Source organism: Cyanistes caeruleus, chromosome 9 (assembly GCF_971803275.1).
Source record: "Cyanistes caeruleus chromosome 9, bCyaCae1.hap1.1, whole genome shotgun sequence".
Taxonomy (NCBI): domain Eukaryota; kingdom Metazoa; phylum Chordata; class Aves; order Passeriformes; family Paridae; genus Cyanistes; species Cyanistes caeruleus.
This window is the reverse complement of record NC_141709.1, coordinates 4,870,652-4,887,136: the sequence shown is the minus strand read 5'-3', so window position 1 is coordinate 4,887,136 and position 16,485 is coordinate 4,870,652. Positions and strand designations below refer to the sequence as shown.

Here is a 16,485-nt window from a genome sequence, read left to right as displayed (position 1 = left end):
GACTGACAACAAATTCCTTTCTTAGCATGTGCTATAAAACTTGTGTAGTAGTAATTCTTTTAATGAAAGAATCGGTTTTGAGTAACCAGTCATGACCAATCCATGGTCTTCTCTTGCAGGCAAATAAACAGGGCTCTCAGAATGTCTCATACATTTTGTGTGTGTGTATTTATTTGTTTATTCTTTCATCACCAAAAGCTCTGTATCCTGCATTGCAAGGTGTGATGGTACAAGTTGCCAGAAGACAATTAGTAATTACGGAATAGTCTTGAGGTTGCACTTCTTTTCAGTGGTAAGGGATGCCTAAACCTCTGACTTTCAGGGTGTTGAGCTAAGTTGAGTAGCTGTGCTTTCAGTTCAAGTATTGCTGATCTTTCTGGTTAGGTCATGTCTGTTGTACATACCTTAGGTCACACAACCAGATTTTTTTGGGGTAGAAAGCAAATTGCAGATTCTGATCTCTTGCAGTTGTCCATGCATATGACATAATTTTTAGTTTTGCAAGGAAAAGGAATGGGAGTTGAGGTTTTGTCCAAGAATCTTATTCAGAGGATTGACTTTTAGTGTGTGCTAATGGTACAGTTAATTTTGATAGTCTTTGCTACTGTTTAGGGAAATGGATCCTGTTCTGGTAAATTTGTTTTCATTTTAACCAGAAATTAATTTTCTTCCTCAGTTCCCCACAATGGTTATTTGAGAAGTAGTTACATTTGAATACTTTGCTTTTCTGTTCAGTACAATTACTACTCATGTAGTGTTACAGCTTCAGAGTGGTGTAAGAGTGGCATACTTCCATGTGGGTTTGAACATTTTGGTTATAAATTCTGTAGCAATCTGCCTTTTCTGAAGTTCCTTCAGTGGAAAATAGTTTAAAGAAGTTTGATTTAAATATTTTAACTTGATTACTGCACTTTGCAGAGATCTAGTGTCTTATTATTTGATATTTGAGCATAGTAAGTAAGACAGTTCTAATTTGTACTTCTGTTGCCTATGCAAAATATGACTTTTTTTTCTGAAATTAGACACAATGATTTTGCTGAGATCCATGGATCTATTGCAGTACACAAATTTGTAAGAATATAAATACGTGTTTGTATTTTTAGCAAATACGTTTCAGTTAAAAAAGGATGCATGTGTTATTTTTCTCTTTGTTTTCTAACTCCTTATTCTCATCCCAAGATTTTAATTAAGGACAAAGGTTATGCTGTGCCTTTTCAGTGCTCAGGCTTCTATAGGCAAATCAAATAAAAGGCAAATATTCTTAATCTAGTGCTTTGTGTCTCCCTGTGTGTATTTAGATGTAAAATACAAGGTCCAGAATTTTAGTTTAGAAGTTGGTGGAGAAATTTAATAGCTGACTAAAATTTGAAAATAATTTGGATTTATTTCTTTTTATTTAAATAAGATATTGGAGTATTTACATTTATTAAGAGTTTGAATGCTGCAAGCTGGTATTTCTTTCCTTAGAAACGTGAAGTTTTTTAATTAGCTGTTACTGAGAAACAAAGACTAGCTTGTAATTTAGACTGACTAATCTGAAATGCATGTGGCAGAAAATGGATTTTTTTTATTTGTTCTGTAAACCCTTCATTTTATTTTGTTCCACTAGTATATACTTTAATTATTTCCTGTTATTTTGAAAAGAACTCTCAAATAACTGGTTGGTGGCAGCGCTGCATAGCTGCCCCTGGTGCTGGCTGCTGAGTTTAGTCTGTGTTGTGTGCATTGTTGTGCTCACTTTGGTGCTTGTGTAGTGAAGTGTGATCCTAGCAGAGAAGGCAGGAAGATTTGCTGCTTTTTGAAGGCCATTTTTCAGCTCCTGCATCTTTCAAATACTGCAGAAATCTGTGTAGTTTTTAAGTAACATCATCCTCTGTTTGAACTTAAGTGCTTGTGAGCACAGGAGTGCAAAACTGCAGTGGAGTTGAAAGAGAGCTTTGTGTGTGCCAGCAGTTGTTTTCAGAGTAAAACTTCACCTGGAACTTGGTCAGGCAGTCTGGTGATGACTGGCCCTTGGAGACATTGGTCCCTTCTGTTTATGCAGACAGTTTGTGTTTGCTCTTAGAGGTACACTCATTCCATAAGAGGTGTTTTTAACCCTGCCATACTTGATCCTAATTGTTAAAAATCAGTGTTGGCAGGATAAACTTGCAAGAAGTCAGGAACTGATAACTACAATTATTCTTGGACATAACTGTTAAACAATTCTGAGGAAATGAGTAAGGAATGGAAGTCAGTACCTGATTTTTACATTGTTTTGAAAGTTAAATCTTACTGTTTGTTCCTATTAGAGGTGTATAAAAACTGTGAGGGGAGAGGGGAAATGAGTTGATCAAAATGTCCAAGAAAATATTTTGTCGTTTCAAAACAGTAATGTGAAGTTGGAAGTTCTCCATAGTTGTGTGGAGTGATAATTTGCATTTGACTCCTACAGCTTCACCTTTCTGATCCTTTTCTTTCATCATATTGAGACATCAGTAAGATAGACTAAACATAAAAGGACCAGATCACTAAAGTGTGGTTTAGAATTGAGCTTTTGATAGTAGCCAGAGAAATCAAAGGGTATAATAAGACAAATGCAAGTGGTCCTTGTTCCAGCAGTCTCTCACAGTTTCTCTCTCTAGCCTTTGTGATTCTGGTTTTTTATTTTATTATTTACTATTTTATTATATTCATTTAAAATAGAGTATTTATTTTATTATTTATTATTTTCATTTATTTACTGTTTTCTGGCAGTAATTGAGCTCCAGGGGTCTTATTGGGGAAAATGGAAAGAGCAGGTGAGTTTTTGTGTACATTTTCCCGGAAATTCATGTGTGGTTCCACAGCAATTCTAGATTTGCACAGTGCAGTTGTGCAGTTTGTTAGCATTGGTTTCACATTCAAACCTTCACATTCAGCTTTGGATTCCTTATATTGAAAATACTTTACTTTTTCCATGGTTTGTTCCTGGTGGAGCAGCACTGATTGAGCCTTTGGTAGTTGTAATCTCTTAACTGAGTATTTGATATTTCATTAGCTTGTCCTTAACACTCTCTCTCACTTAAAGGAGATAGGGTATGATGCTGAAAACAAGGTTGTGGAAAAGATAGGTTTAATATCACCACTTCATAGAGCATGGCCTTTTGTCCTGCTTCACCTTTCTATGATTTTTTTTACTCTCAGATTAGCTGCCTGCAGCTTCCTCTCTTTGTTTCCTTAAGTAAAAGTATTTTGTGGAAGTATTCAGTATCAGCATGGATAGTAGGTTTTCATATCTACATTTAATGAAAACCATGCATCATTTATGTTGAAACTGATGGTACAGTATGGTAATATTTGGGAAGCTCTCTGAAACTTCAAGAGATAGACACTGATTAAAAAAAAGGAAAGGAAAAAAGGCATAGTAAACACAGATTTTTGACTTCTCCTGTCTTCTTTTATGCAATCAATTGAATTTATCAAGCTAGAAATACAATGAAACACTTAAAATTCAAACTTCTCTGGATAGCCTGCCTCAACAGATAGTTACTGGGTTTGTTGGCTAATATGAGACAAAAAAATTGCATCAAGAAAATTAATGACTTCTGCTGTATTTTTTGCAGGATTTTTTGCAGTTGCAATATAAGCAGCTATATTGTATTATTTTAGATGTATTTCCCCAGCAAAAGCTTACTCTGATTTTTATAGACTGTTGTAGATTAACCTGGGGCTTAGGCCAAAAATAATCCACAAGATTCATTCAGTATTTTAAGTGTGGTTTGTAAGATGTACATAATGGTAATATGGACAAGAGGCCAAGTTTATGTATTAGGAAAAAAATTTAAATATAGAGCCATTTTTCTTTGAGCCCAGTGGTAGTTTAATCCTAAGAAGGATCTGAGAAGTCTTTTTTTGCTTTTAACATAGATTTTGTCTTTTATAAGACAAATTCTATTTACTAATTTTGATTACTAAGAAGAAAACTGCAAAAGCAAATAAAAAACTTTCATTGGCAGCCCCAGATTAATTGATCTATTTTCCTTTTCTTTCCTGTAATCATTACATAAAGGTGAATTTTTGAGTCTCTTCTATCATACTTTGAGATGTATTTGTTAGTTTCAAGGAATTGAAGGTAACTGCAGGTAGTGCAATGGAAACATCTTTCTTTGTATAACTTTTTCAATTACTTGCTCACATAGATTTGAAGGATACTTTGTTTATGTCAAGTTTTGGGGTTTTTTGGTCAGAATTACAAAATACTCTTAATTGTTTATTAACTGCATGAGCAAGTTTTTGTATAGGGGTTAGTTGATTGCTTTCATACTACTTTTCCAAGCAGTAGTTCTTACTTGAATTACAGAATGAATTTGAAATAATTTGATTTGTGAATTCGATCACATGGAGAAATCACCTCAACAAACACACTGGCATTTAAAAAAACAGTAAGTTTCTTTCAGTTAAGGAAGATCCACATAATTCCTTGGTGCTTGTATTCCAGAAGCTTTCATATGCACAGCTCATGCCAGTTCCTAGAAGAGTTGAGCCAATTTGGAAGACTTTTCGCAGTGATTTGAATGTTGAGGCAAAACCTTGGGTTTTCCTTCTTTTGATCAGTGTAATGAGCAAAGTGGTTTGCTTCTTCAGATTTCAAATGGAAAAAGCAAAAAAGCAGAAAATGAAAGAAAGCCTTTACCTTTTTTATTATAGTATGATTAGGGGGACAGAGTGATGTGTTATTACTAGGTTTATCTGATTACTTATTGACCTCTTCTTACCAATGGAAGATCATCTTTCTGTTAAGGAAATGGTCTTATTGCCTTTTATGAATTTCCATTCTCCATTTTCTAAGACCTGTCAAGGCCTTTGGAATTAACAGCATAGCTGCATTGTGGAATATATTTATGAAAGCTTGCCCTAGCAATGTGAAATGCCAGCAGGTAAGTGTGGAGTGTGTTGAGAATTCACTGGTCAAATAAAAATTAGAGTGGTAGCTGAACCAGTGCACTTCATCATACCTAGAACTGGGAGGGACAGTGGTTAGAAAGAGGATCATTTGGTGTGGTTTTTTGTTGTCATGCACTTTGTTGTGTATTTCTCAGCTTCAAGTAGGTAACTTTCAGAAGGTTTCACTTGGTCTTTAAAATAACTGTGGCTTTTCCATCTTTTCATGTTACCTCTTAATATTTAGATGTTCAAGTGACAATGTAAAATCTCAGCTAAAGGGTTTTAAATATATGTGAAAATTTATTTTAAATGTAAATAGAAATGTTTATTTTTAACTTATGTGCAAGTATTTTGTTTTTACCAAGAAGCTTGGTTTTGTTTCATATTACAATGAAAGAGGGGTTTGTGCCTCTTAAGTATTGGGGACACTGTTGAAGCTACAGTTTTGATACAGTAGAAGTCTAGATATAGCTGTGAAATCAAAACTCATAGTCTTTGCAATTTTGGAAAATGTGTGATTGAACCATGGAAAAAGCTCCTAGTGTTACTAATTTACAGCTTGTGACAGCTTTGGACAGCTATTAGAATGAAAGACGTAAGATCAGTAATCTAAAGGAAATGAGATTAGAAAGGACCATGAAACATCGTGTAGTCCATCCCACAAGTCAGGGCTGTGCTGGCTGCAGGTTAACAGCTTCTGAGAAACACTGGCAGCAGTTGGTGCTATAAAGGTACCTAAGGAGCTTCAGAACAAAACATTGTGATTTCAACTTAAATATGCAAAACATGAGATTCCCAGAATGCGTGTGGCAAACCTTAAGGTAATAATTGTCATAACTTCCAATTCTGGCTTGGAAGAGTGAGGATTTTACTGACCCTGAAGGCAGTCAGTGTAGAGCAGTGAATCAGGATTTCTGGTGGGTTTCAGTGACGTTGTGACACAGGATAAGGTGCTTGTTTGGCACGGACAAGGAAGGACTGGTGCCTGGGATCACTGCTGCCTTGTCTCATACTGCTCTTCCATATGGGCTCTTTTGCTCTACATCATGTAATTATTTCGGGACATAGTAGCATGTAGAGAAAATTCCTGGTTGAAATACTCTATTTATTTAATGGACAGAGGTTGTTCCATTGACTGCATTAGACCAACACTGTTATTTTTACAGTTAGGGAATAGACCATAAAATAATCTCCTTAAAACAAGGACTGCATTATGCTGCTTCTTTCCTCTGGAATATAGGTCATTATATTTTTGAGCGATGATACAGTTCGGTAACTTGGCTGGTGGTTGGTTTCAATTTGAATGTTGCCTGCAAGCATCATGTAGCAATGACAAAAAAAGCAACTCGGGTTTGCCAAACTCCAGCTTTGAAAAATCTCAAACTCTTATTTGCTACTTTATATTTTCCAAAGTTAAGAATTAATTATTGGCTGCAGAAATTAAAATGTTACTTTTCAGTTGGTGTCCGGGAAACCGTGTGAAAGTGTACTTGAGTTGCTTTATCCTTGAGGCAGGATGAGCTACTGCTTTAATGAGTAAACCTGTTTGCCAGAACTTGATGTATAAAGTGTGGTTTGTTGGTTTATTTTTGGTTTTAATATGATAAATGTAATGAGTGGTAACATCTCTGTAGAGTAGCTACAGAACACTTATCTCTTATACTCTTTGGAAGGGAATAAATAGAGAGGACAAAGGTTTTTCTCTTAAAGTGGCTGAAAATAAAATGTATTTCCTTAGGTTGGTTCAAAACAAATTGGATTAGCTTACATCAGGTATACTTCTAATCATTTTAATCAGCATGAATCAGTCTGTGGCAGCAAGAGGCAAGTGTGCTTGTGTGCTCTGTGCTCCTACTCACGTCTCTTCTGCCTGTAGACAAATCTTTGGCTGGAAAATTTGTTTAAATATTTGTTCAAAAGAATGCCACCAACCTTTTTTTAAACTTTGTTTTGTTTAATGTGTAGCTTGTCATCCATGAGTCCTGCTTGCTCAAATTGTACAAGTAAACAGAAAGAAGCCCCCAATTTGCTGGGAGGCTGCCTTTGTAGCCAGTAGCTTTCCTGACATGCTTTCACTTACCTGGCATTTCATCTAGTGCTCATGATGCTTCTGCCACCAAATATGTACATTTTAGGGGTTGAGATCAGGGGTTTGTTTGTCTTTTCAGTTTGCCTCGCTTGAGTCATGCTCCAGCTCAGTACTAACCATATGCCCACCATTCCTCTGCAAGGGTTCTTCACCTTGGTGGTTTTAAGCTAAATAAAAGCAGTATTTTTTCCCTCAAGCAGCTCCATACTATGACTGTGTAATATTTAGGTGGTTCAGTGGGTTATGTGTAACCCAGAGATTCAAGTCAGGAAAGCTGGTTCTCTCCTTTCCAGTAAATGTCTCAGTATTCACACTGAGGCTGCTTATCATTTATTTGAGGAGATACGTTTGTATGTTTTTGAAGGAGAACAGACGTTTTCTTGTTTGTGTAGTTCTCTTTTGATTCTGTTTTCCTTAAATTGCTGTTCTTTGGCTATGAGATTGAAGTGTAAAAAGAATCTGGAAAAACCTCTGTATCTAGGCACCCAGTACATCAATTCCAAATAGTCTGCCATCATGAACAGACTAATTATTTGCTTTTGGCTACATAATGGAGGTTTGCTTTCTCAGAGGAGACAGTGTTGCCAAAATAAGTCAGTGGTTACTTTCTAGTTGTGGGGTTTTTTCTTTATTTTTTCTGGGTTTGTTTTGTTTTATTGTTGTGTTTTTTAATTTGGAAAGACAGTTGTTCTTAACAGTGCTTTCCTGGAAATAAAAAGTATTTTTTTATGTACATAAAATACATAAAACATACATACATACATATATGTATGTGTTTAAAATATAGTGATACAGCTCTGTTGCTTAGTAAGTTGATTTTATTCTTGGGAAATAGTAAGTGAAATAAATGGTTGGTTGTTTTTTCCATTATTGCTTTACATAGTGTTTCACTGCCAGAGATAAGACTGGGAAACAATTTATGGGTAATACAACAGTTTTTATTATGAGCACAGAGACACTTTCTCATAGAAAGATTATACAAAGAGAAATTGAGATTAAAGTTGAAATTAAAATTGTGGTCCTGTTATGGTCAGTGAGATTTACACAGACTGATTTTGTGACACCTATTTTTTTTTTCTGCAAATGCCACTGAGTCAGCAGAGAAGATGGTTTTGGGGCAGCTGGTGAGCTGTACTGCCTCAGCATAGAAAATCAGATGGAATTTTATCAGGCTGTTTAGTCTTTCAGTGAAGAAGCATTGAAAAGCTCTGTGTATTTGCAGCACTTCTGGCTTTCTGGGTAAGGTGTCCCCCATTAAAGGTAGGGAGCTTGTGGGATAGGAGCCAGGGTACTGCAGAGTTTTGATACATTTCTGAAAAGAAGATGTTGTGGCTGAGACCCGTGGTTATGTGTTTGTATGTGTGGAACTGTTCATATCCTGTTCCCTGAGGAGCAAGTTAGAGAGTCACCACTCCACTAATCTGGAAATTTGAGTCATGCAGTGATTGCAAGTGATTGTAAGTTTAATGCTCATTTTTCTGTCATAGTGTATCCTGTAGCTCAAAAAAGGGAATTAACTATGCCTTTTGGTGTATATTTCTACTTCAGACTTAAGTTAGCAGAAGATGAATTTCTGCATAGCTCTATTGGACCTTCCTCTTCACAAAGGTCCCAGAGGTTCTCTTGGGGAACCATAGTTCTGAAAATAGGTATCTTATTTCCCTAGTTTTTTTGGGGTTTTTTTCAGTTTGAGATTGTCAGGCAAACTGTATGGCCTTGAAGCATGCCTTTAATACAAGCCTGTTTGTAATGCCTGTATTATGTTTATTTCTCTGCTTTATAAAGTATGAATTAGCCTGCTCTTGATTGTCTTCTTTTAGGCAGGTAAGAAACTTCCTTTCGAAACGTGTTTCTTGTTGCTTACTGAAAATAGGTCAACATTTATCTTCCTTAATTGCTGTCTTCTCATAGCTCTACATTTTCTAATTTTTTTGGTACTTATAGTGCTGAAGCAAAATATTTTTTTTTTCTTTCCACACACCAACAGTAGAACTAGAGCAGTAACTTTGAAATATTTGCTGAACACAAAGTGGAAGTAAATACAGAAAAGTCTGGTAACTACTTCAGAAGACTGATTCATTTGTGTTTGCATGTGATGTTTTTGCAAATCTGGATTCAGTGTGAATACATGGAAGAGTTATGGAGGGAAGGAATCAGAACGTTTCTGTCCTGTGTCCCTTGCTCTGATTCAGTGCTGAATCCCCCTGGATTTTCTAGGATCACTGTTCTTTACCTTCTTTTGCTCTTTAATCACTTAGGCTACTTTACAAAGGCATCTGTAGTGAACTTGGGATGCCTCTCTGGAATGAAGCTGCTGGGTTTGAGCTTTCCACAGCTTAGTACTGTACATATGTGAAGGTAAGTTCTGATCACTGGTCCCAAAACTGTCCAAGTAGTATGGCTTAGTTACCTTTTATCCAGGACTTTGTATAAGCAAAACACTGATGTACATCAGAGAGGTCTGGCTTGACCAAATCTACATAATAAAGCTCACAAGAAAAGCAGCATTTTTTTTGCAGTCCTTTTGTTGTCCCTGTGGCTTAAAATATATTTTGGAGCAAGATCCACACACCATACCACACCTCCATACACACTCTCTCTTAAAACTATGTCTGAATAATTTCTTTTTATCTCAAAAGTTCTTTGGTCTTAAAATCTGACAGAAGACCTTTTCTGAAAGTCTTATTTAAAAAAACCCCAATTATTTCATCAAGTAGGTTTTCTGAGTAATTTTCTTCTGTGTGTTTTTTCCTGACTTTGTGTGTGTGTGATATTGCTCACCAAGTATGGGGGGACAATACCTTCTCTATAGGAATGAGCACCGACTGTTCAGTGTACCTCTTGTAGCAGTGACTTCCTCACAGTAGCAGTACACACTTCCCAGTGTTCCCTACTGTGAAGAGAACTTTGACATCAGATTTTGTTGTCATCTTTTGGAAGGTATTGTTGGAGAAGCTGCACTGAGGATTTGGGAAGGAACCATCTGATCTAAGGTTACAATCTTTGGATCAGCTTTGGCAGAACAGAGAGCTTATTTTTCATTTGGAGCTGGACTCCACCAGCAGTTTAAACTAAGGAACTGGACTTGGAGCTGAGGCAGCTGAAGTACATTGGATTTTCTCTTTGCTGTCCCTGACTGCTAGCTCCTCGCTGCTGGTTGCTGCCCTCCCAGAAACTTTAAACTGGTAAAGCAAATGCTAAACCTCATTCCTCAGGATCCTGAGCCAGCATTCAGGTGTTGAGGTCATCAGGGAGTAAAACCTGATGTGATTGTGGACTGAACAACTGTCTGCATGTTCTGACTAATGCAATCAGAAATAAATTCTTACATTCTTAACTTTAAACTTTTCATAAAAGAGGACAATTTAAAAAATGAGATGCTTGAGTTTAGTAGTAGGATTCTGTTCCTAGATTTTGTTCATGTCTAGTAGGTCAACTGACATTTTTTCTTTACATTTGTAGGAAAAGGGAGATTTGAAGTGCATAATTTGGTAATGAGTAAAAAGAGGACTAGAGCCAATGACACAAGGGAAATGAGAGTGACCATCCACTGACTGCAGGTGACTGCAAAGTCCAGAATGCGCGTGTGTCTCTTTTTGTCACTAAAGAATAAAAAAACTTCTTCAGATGTTTTTCTCTTCCTCAAATAACATTAATGCATGATTCTTTTAGAGAGGTTTTTATTCTTTTTACTTCTTTTCCTCAAAAGCACTTAACTGAAGCATTGGGTCATGTGTCTTTATAATGAAAAGAGAATTTTTTTCTCCTTAAGTAGCTTACTACTTAAGGTGGTGTAAATCTCAGTAATCTTCATGACAATCACAGCTATACTCTTGAGTAAAGTTCATATCAGAGTTTAAATTGTTTTGTTTGAAGAAATTACTGGTTCCTGATTTTTGGTGCTTAGTTTGTCTCTGGCATTTTTGGTCAAAGACTGATTATAAAATACGGTATATAAAGATTTTCCTGAATGCCTGATCTGCTTGTGTTTGTGTTTTATTGCCAAACTGAAGCTAAAATGGCTTTGTTTGTACTGCAGTGGGATAGGGGAAGACTTGACAGTAGGTTGGATTAATCTGTAATGAAGGGCTGGAATTAGGAGCTCTGGAGTGCTAATTTATCCATCTAATACAATTATGTGTAGAAAAAGGTGTGTGTCTGCACTGGTGGTTTGAGCTGGTTGTAAAGGCAAGCTTGGAGTACACTCTTAAACACATTAAAGGCCTTGTAACTCAAAAGTAGTTGCAAGAATGTGTGTGGCATGATTTGAAGGAATCTGACCTGAATAAGGAGCTCCTCACAATCATCTCATGTTTATTTTCTTTACTTTTGGGTTAATGTTTAGGAAGTAGAAATTCTATTAAACTCCCTTTACCCATGTGGGGCAAGAATATGTATTTAGTGTGTCACTGTGCTTCTGTATTTGCATGATCCTAATTTTCTTTGGCTTTTCAAATGGTACATTTTCCCTCATTTTATTGTTAAAATCCTGCTTCAGAAAACATTTCATAGTTCATATGGTGCCTCTTGGCTCTTACTTCCTGGCAGAAAGAAGAACTGATGATAACCTAATGTTAGCAATCTGCATTTGACTTGGATGATAAATAAAGTAGGAACATCTTACATTGGAATTTCTGTGTTACTTTCCTATAAGTAAGCTCAAAAATTTAACTTAAATAGACTAAAACACAAAAAACTGTCAAAATAGGATGTCTTGTGATCCCTTTTTGTGCAGATATGCTGGAAGTGGTGGTTGAGGCTTGATTTTTGTCATCATCAGGTCCAGCAATAAGAGAGGTAGAGTGGGAGGAAGAGGGGCCTCTGACAGCCTGGACCTTTGCTCCTGATGTGGCTGACAGTCACCTCTACTGTTTTCTTCAGTGCTGATGTCGCTGCAAAGATAATGATTCTTCAGGATATGCTGTATTTGGGGACCATAACTTACAGCCTTTCATTGCTTTCAAAGAGTTCTGTAATAGTTAACCTTTACTTTCATATAGAGGATTTACTTTGAAATTAGTATTTTGAGCTAGACTTGCTGTTTATTGCAACAAGCTCTTCAGCAATGTTTTTACACCACTTGTTAAAAAATACACGGTGTTAATAAACATTTTGTAACATACTTAAACTCTTGCCTGGTAAAACCTTGGCTTTCTCTTGCCAAGAAAATCTTTAAAGCAAAGATGCTTTTTAAAAAATTGAAACAAAACCTATTGCAGCAGTGAATCCATTATGTAGGCTGGGTGGAACTCAGCTTCCTTTATTTGTCAGGAAAATATTCTTGCTTGTAAGTTCATGGTTGGTCTGGAAATATGAAAGGTGTCAGAATGAGTGAAATTGCTCATCCAAATTTCTAGCCACTCTCTGAATATTCCAGCTGTTGTTTAGAGGCTTTTTTTATAAGGTGATTTCTAATGAGTTTTATGCTGTACAAGTCAGTTATCTAAAGAGCTTGAATTCTTTTTTCTGTAATTCCTACATATAATGCCCTCACTAGGTTGATGGGTAAAACTTGGTTTTACCAACACCTAGGTTGGTGGCTTGGTTAGGGAGAGGGAGAAGCTTTTTGAGGAGTTGCATGTAAGTTATGCCAAGCCAGGTCTTTGAAAGTGCAAAAGCATGTTGACTATAGTTTCAAAAATGATAGAAAAAAACTACAGTATTGAAAGTTGTCTAGTTCCCACATTTGCTTTTTTTTGGCTTGAAATTGCAAAACTTTCTCTTCCCTCTAACATCATAACTAACGCCTGTTTGAAATGGTGGAGAACATGCGTGTCTTTGTTCTTTTGTGTGCTGTTTTTCTGGTTCCCTATAGCTAGACCTAAGTCAACATTCTTCTCTTAATCACTGGGTGATTGGAATGGGAAGAGAAGCAAGTGTAGCACAGTTCTGCTCCTTGGTGCTGCTGGGAAGGGCAGGGTGAAGCTTAACCTCTTGTTCCTGGGCACAGCAGATGTGGGTTGAGCTGTCCCTCCTTGGGCACTTTCTAGCCTCGCAAAGGTGACAGTCACAGATTTTTCCCCCTGTGCTGTCTGTGACTCACCTGAACTCTGAGTCTTAAGCACATTATATCCCAGCTCTCAGCCAGAGCAGTATTTTTCAGGAAATTGGAATGGAAGTACGCCATATGTAGAAGTGCATGATCTTTATAAAGTTTATAAAGTCTGAAAATATGTTTTCCCTTCTTTGACACAGAAGATATAAAAATAGATGATTTTAAAATACAGAAGGTGTAAGATTCAGCTCTTCATTCTCCAAGGAAGGAGGGAAGACTCATTCTGAGTTAATGTAGGTCATTCTATCTTTATTTGGTAAATACCTACAATAGGTGTCGTCATGCTGGCATGCTTGGAATGTTTCAGCTCTGTATTTTTATATGAACTTGTAAGGTATAGGCTGACCGTTATTTTGCCCTTTTTCTTTGTTTCTAGATTTATTTTTTCCCTTGTGCAGACATGGGAAAACTTGGTTGCCATAATATTTATAGTTTCTTTGTGACTTGTGTTTATTTTTAAATATGTGGTTAGTTTTAACTATTGTGGGTGGTATCTGGGAAATAAGGTGAAAAGGATCTGATTGTGGTTTAGTGTCACTTTTGAGTTCATCACCTATAGATATAAAAGATAACAAAAGCCCCTAACATTCTAAATGTAGATTGCTAAATATTGTTTTTATGTGGAGAGCATACACTTGGTATGTAGGTTTTGGGAAATTAGTTTTCAGGTAATCTGTATCTTCACATGACCTTTGTGACATTCTGAGTAAGGAAAATACCTGTATGAGGGAGAACCAAGGGCACAAATTAGGGAGGTAGAGGAAGCAGACTCTGCCTTAAATAAATTTACTCTAAGATTAAAAACAGGGGAAGTCAAAGCTCTGGGGTGAACCTCTTCATCTGTTATCTGTATGAATAGATAACAGCCACTGCTGTTAAATCATTGTTTTTTTAAACACCAACCTAAAAATTGTAAGATTCCTATGCTAATGAAACCAGAGTTTGAGAAATACATTATAATACAGTAGTATAATTTAAAGTATTATATTATTCAGTAATAACTTAATATTATACCTATTTAACACAGTGCATACAGCTTCTAAACTAATTTTCTTTTTCTTTTTTTCATTATTTGGTTCTGGTGGCAGGAGGAGAATACTGACCTGAGATGGAAGTCAAAACATCTTTTAGCAAACCCAGCAGGATTCCTGAAACCGTATCCACATTAATTAATGAAGAGTTTGTCTTGGTTCATCAGAAATCTGAGGATGCCTCTGGAAATGATGAAAAGCCACAGCTAAAGGTTTGCTATGCCTTCACTGTTAAATGTGTAGCACAGTTTGTATTGGTGAAAAGAGTGCATAACTCGTGTATGCTTGAGGAGAGTCTTAAGCTGTAATTTTTATCCTTGCTGTCTGCCAGTGAAATTAACAGCTTGGATTAAACAAATCTGTCCAAAAGTGGTAGTTCAGGTTTTTTTTTAATGACTTCTTTGGGGGTTAGCTTTGTTTTATTCTATGGATCTATACACTAGTAAAGGACTTTGCAAAGAATGAGATTTGGTTTAAAGCTTAATATTCTTTATTGAGGGATCAGAGACTGTTATCTTAAAAGCATGTAATTAGAATGTATAGGAATAGATTGCACAATGTCTTGGACTGTAGTTTCTAATTTAGTTTTCCTGCTTAGTCCTACTTTAAGCATGAGTAAGACCTTTTCTAAAAGCTTTCTACCTCTAAATAGCAGAATATTTTAGCACTTGGGTGACAGCTGATTAAATACAAATTTCGCCATTTGAGCTGTAGTAGCTGATGTATTGGTTTTGGTCTGCTTGGAACAATAGGAATTTGTTCCCCCCTGAAATGGCCTAGTCTGGCTTTGCAGTACTCTTTGACAGTTATTTGCAGCTGATAATTTCTGTCTGTATTAGACATTATCTGCTGCTTTAGTCTGGAAAGGGGCTGGTGAAATGGAAACAGAATCCATGATGCAGCTTTGGCCATGGTTTTCTTTTGTCTGAAAAGCTGGTACTTGTGAAAGTTACTATTTTTCTTGTAGGGAGTGTGTATCTCCAATTTTTTTTTTCATTTCCTTAGGCTTGCACCACTCTAATGTGTGGGAAAATTGGTGAAGCAACTGAAATGTACTGGATATGACTAAGAAAGTAAAATTTTCTTTAAGACTAATTATAACAAAGTCCTTTGATCTCTAGTCTGAATGGAGGCTCTAAATACACAAACCTATTATTCTAAGAAAAGTCTGTAGTTTTTTGATGGATGGTTTTTGGATTAGCAATGACAACATGTGCATTTTGTGTAAGGGGATGTTACACTGGATTATATTTGATTCATTTTTATTGAGTCTTGGTTTGTTGTCTTGTTCAGCAAAGTTTCTTAACTTTTCCAATTAGTAAGACTATGTGTTTGTAAACTAATAATGAAAGTAAAACCACAAATACCTTCAAAAAATAGCATCTCCTTCTGCTTACAGGTATTTTCAAATGGAGATGAGGAGTTGGAGAAGGCAATGGAAGAGATACTGCGGGATTCTGAGAAAGACCAGTACGTCACTGCACTCCCAGAAGGTTTCAGTGATGCCAGTGGCCAGGCAGGTGTGGATGGGTCAGCAGGACAAACAGCTCAGCCATCTTTGCAGCTTGTTTTAGATCCTTCTACTACAGGTAATAGTAGAAAGCCTGAGTGCTTTCCCTCTTCATCACACATGGCAGGTTTTTGCAGTTTCAAGTTAACCCTAAAATAAATATAAAGCTTTCCAGAAGCTTTTTCATTCCAAATCTGTGTTGGAGAATATCTTGGGGCCTCCCTCTTATTATTTGTTGAAGATTATAGATAAGAATAGATTGTCATCAGACAGATACTTTGAGCTTCTTTGCTTAGGTCAAGATAATGTTCATTTTGTCTTCAGCCAAGGATTAGCTGGGACTAAGGATTGTATGAGTTGCTGGGTGGATGGTAGCTGAGGTGGATCTGCTGCTGCTGGAACTCAAGAAGTTTCATGGCAGTGTTCATTGATGGTGCTACCTGCAAATGAAATACACCCTGAATAAACTGATTAAACTGTCCATCTCCGATGCTGTCACCAGGTAGCAGTTAGACTATCTTAGGATTTGATATCTGCTAGGAATGATTTTGGTGCTTGCCTGGTGTTAGAAGTTTTCATTAAAAGGGGAGGACTAAAAGCTTTTAATCTAAACTATATTGTATATATTTTAAGTAAAATATATTGTAGCTTTTTAGAGACGCATAAAAAACCTGCAATAAAAAATATATGTGTTCTGTTACATATATTAGGAATACAAGGCTGTGGTCATCTTTTTGTGCCTTGAACTGTAATTCTTCTTATCTCAATAGCATGCAGGGCACTTCTGTGGCATTTTGTCAGCCAATTCCCATAGCATCTGTTGGAAATAAAATAAATATGTTCCTGTGGTAGAATAAGATAGTCTATATGAAATGGAAACACCCATCTCTTAATT

The 16,485-nt window shown here is 36.4% G+C and overlaps 1 protein-coding gene across 8 annotated transcripts in view; it reads left to right on the top strand.

Annotated features, from left to right (window-relative positions):
- The window catches only part of RABGAP1L (RAB GTPase activating protein 1 like), a 237,276-nt gene that overhangs the window by 7,382 nt on the left and 213,409 nt on the right, over positions 1–16,485 (top strand). For 4 of the 8 annotated variants that reach the window (XM_023931686.2, XM_023931688.2, XM_086842584.1 and 1 more), the window contains 2 exons: positions 14,138–14,292; positions 15,480–15,669. In XM_023931686.2, the coding sequence (XP_023787454.1) occupies positions 14,158–14,292; positions 15,480–15,669 (325 nt within the window). In that variant the 5' untranslated portion in view covers positions 14,138–14,157. Of the gene's footprint in view, positions 1–6,188; positions 8,234–9,252; positions 9,353–10,456; positions 10,555–13,189; positions 13,283–14,137; positions 14,293–15,479; positions 15,670–16,485 lie in introns of those variants that run through there. The other 4 variants (XM_086842583.1, XM_023931687.2, XM_086842581.1 and 1 more) reach the window with 4 other exon arrangements.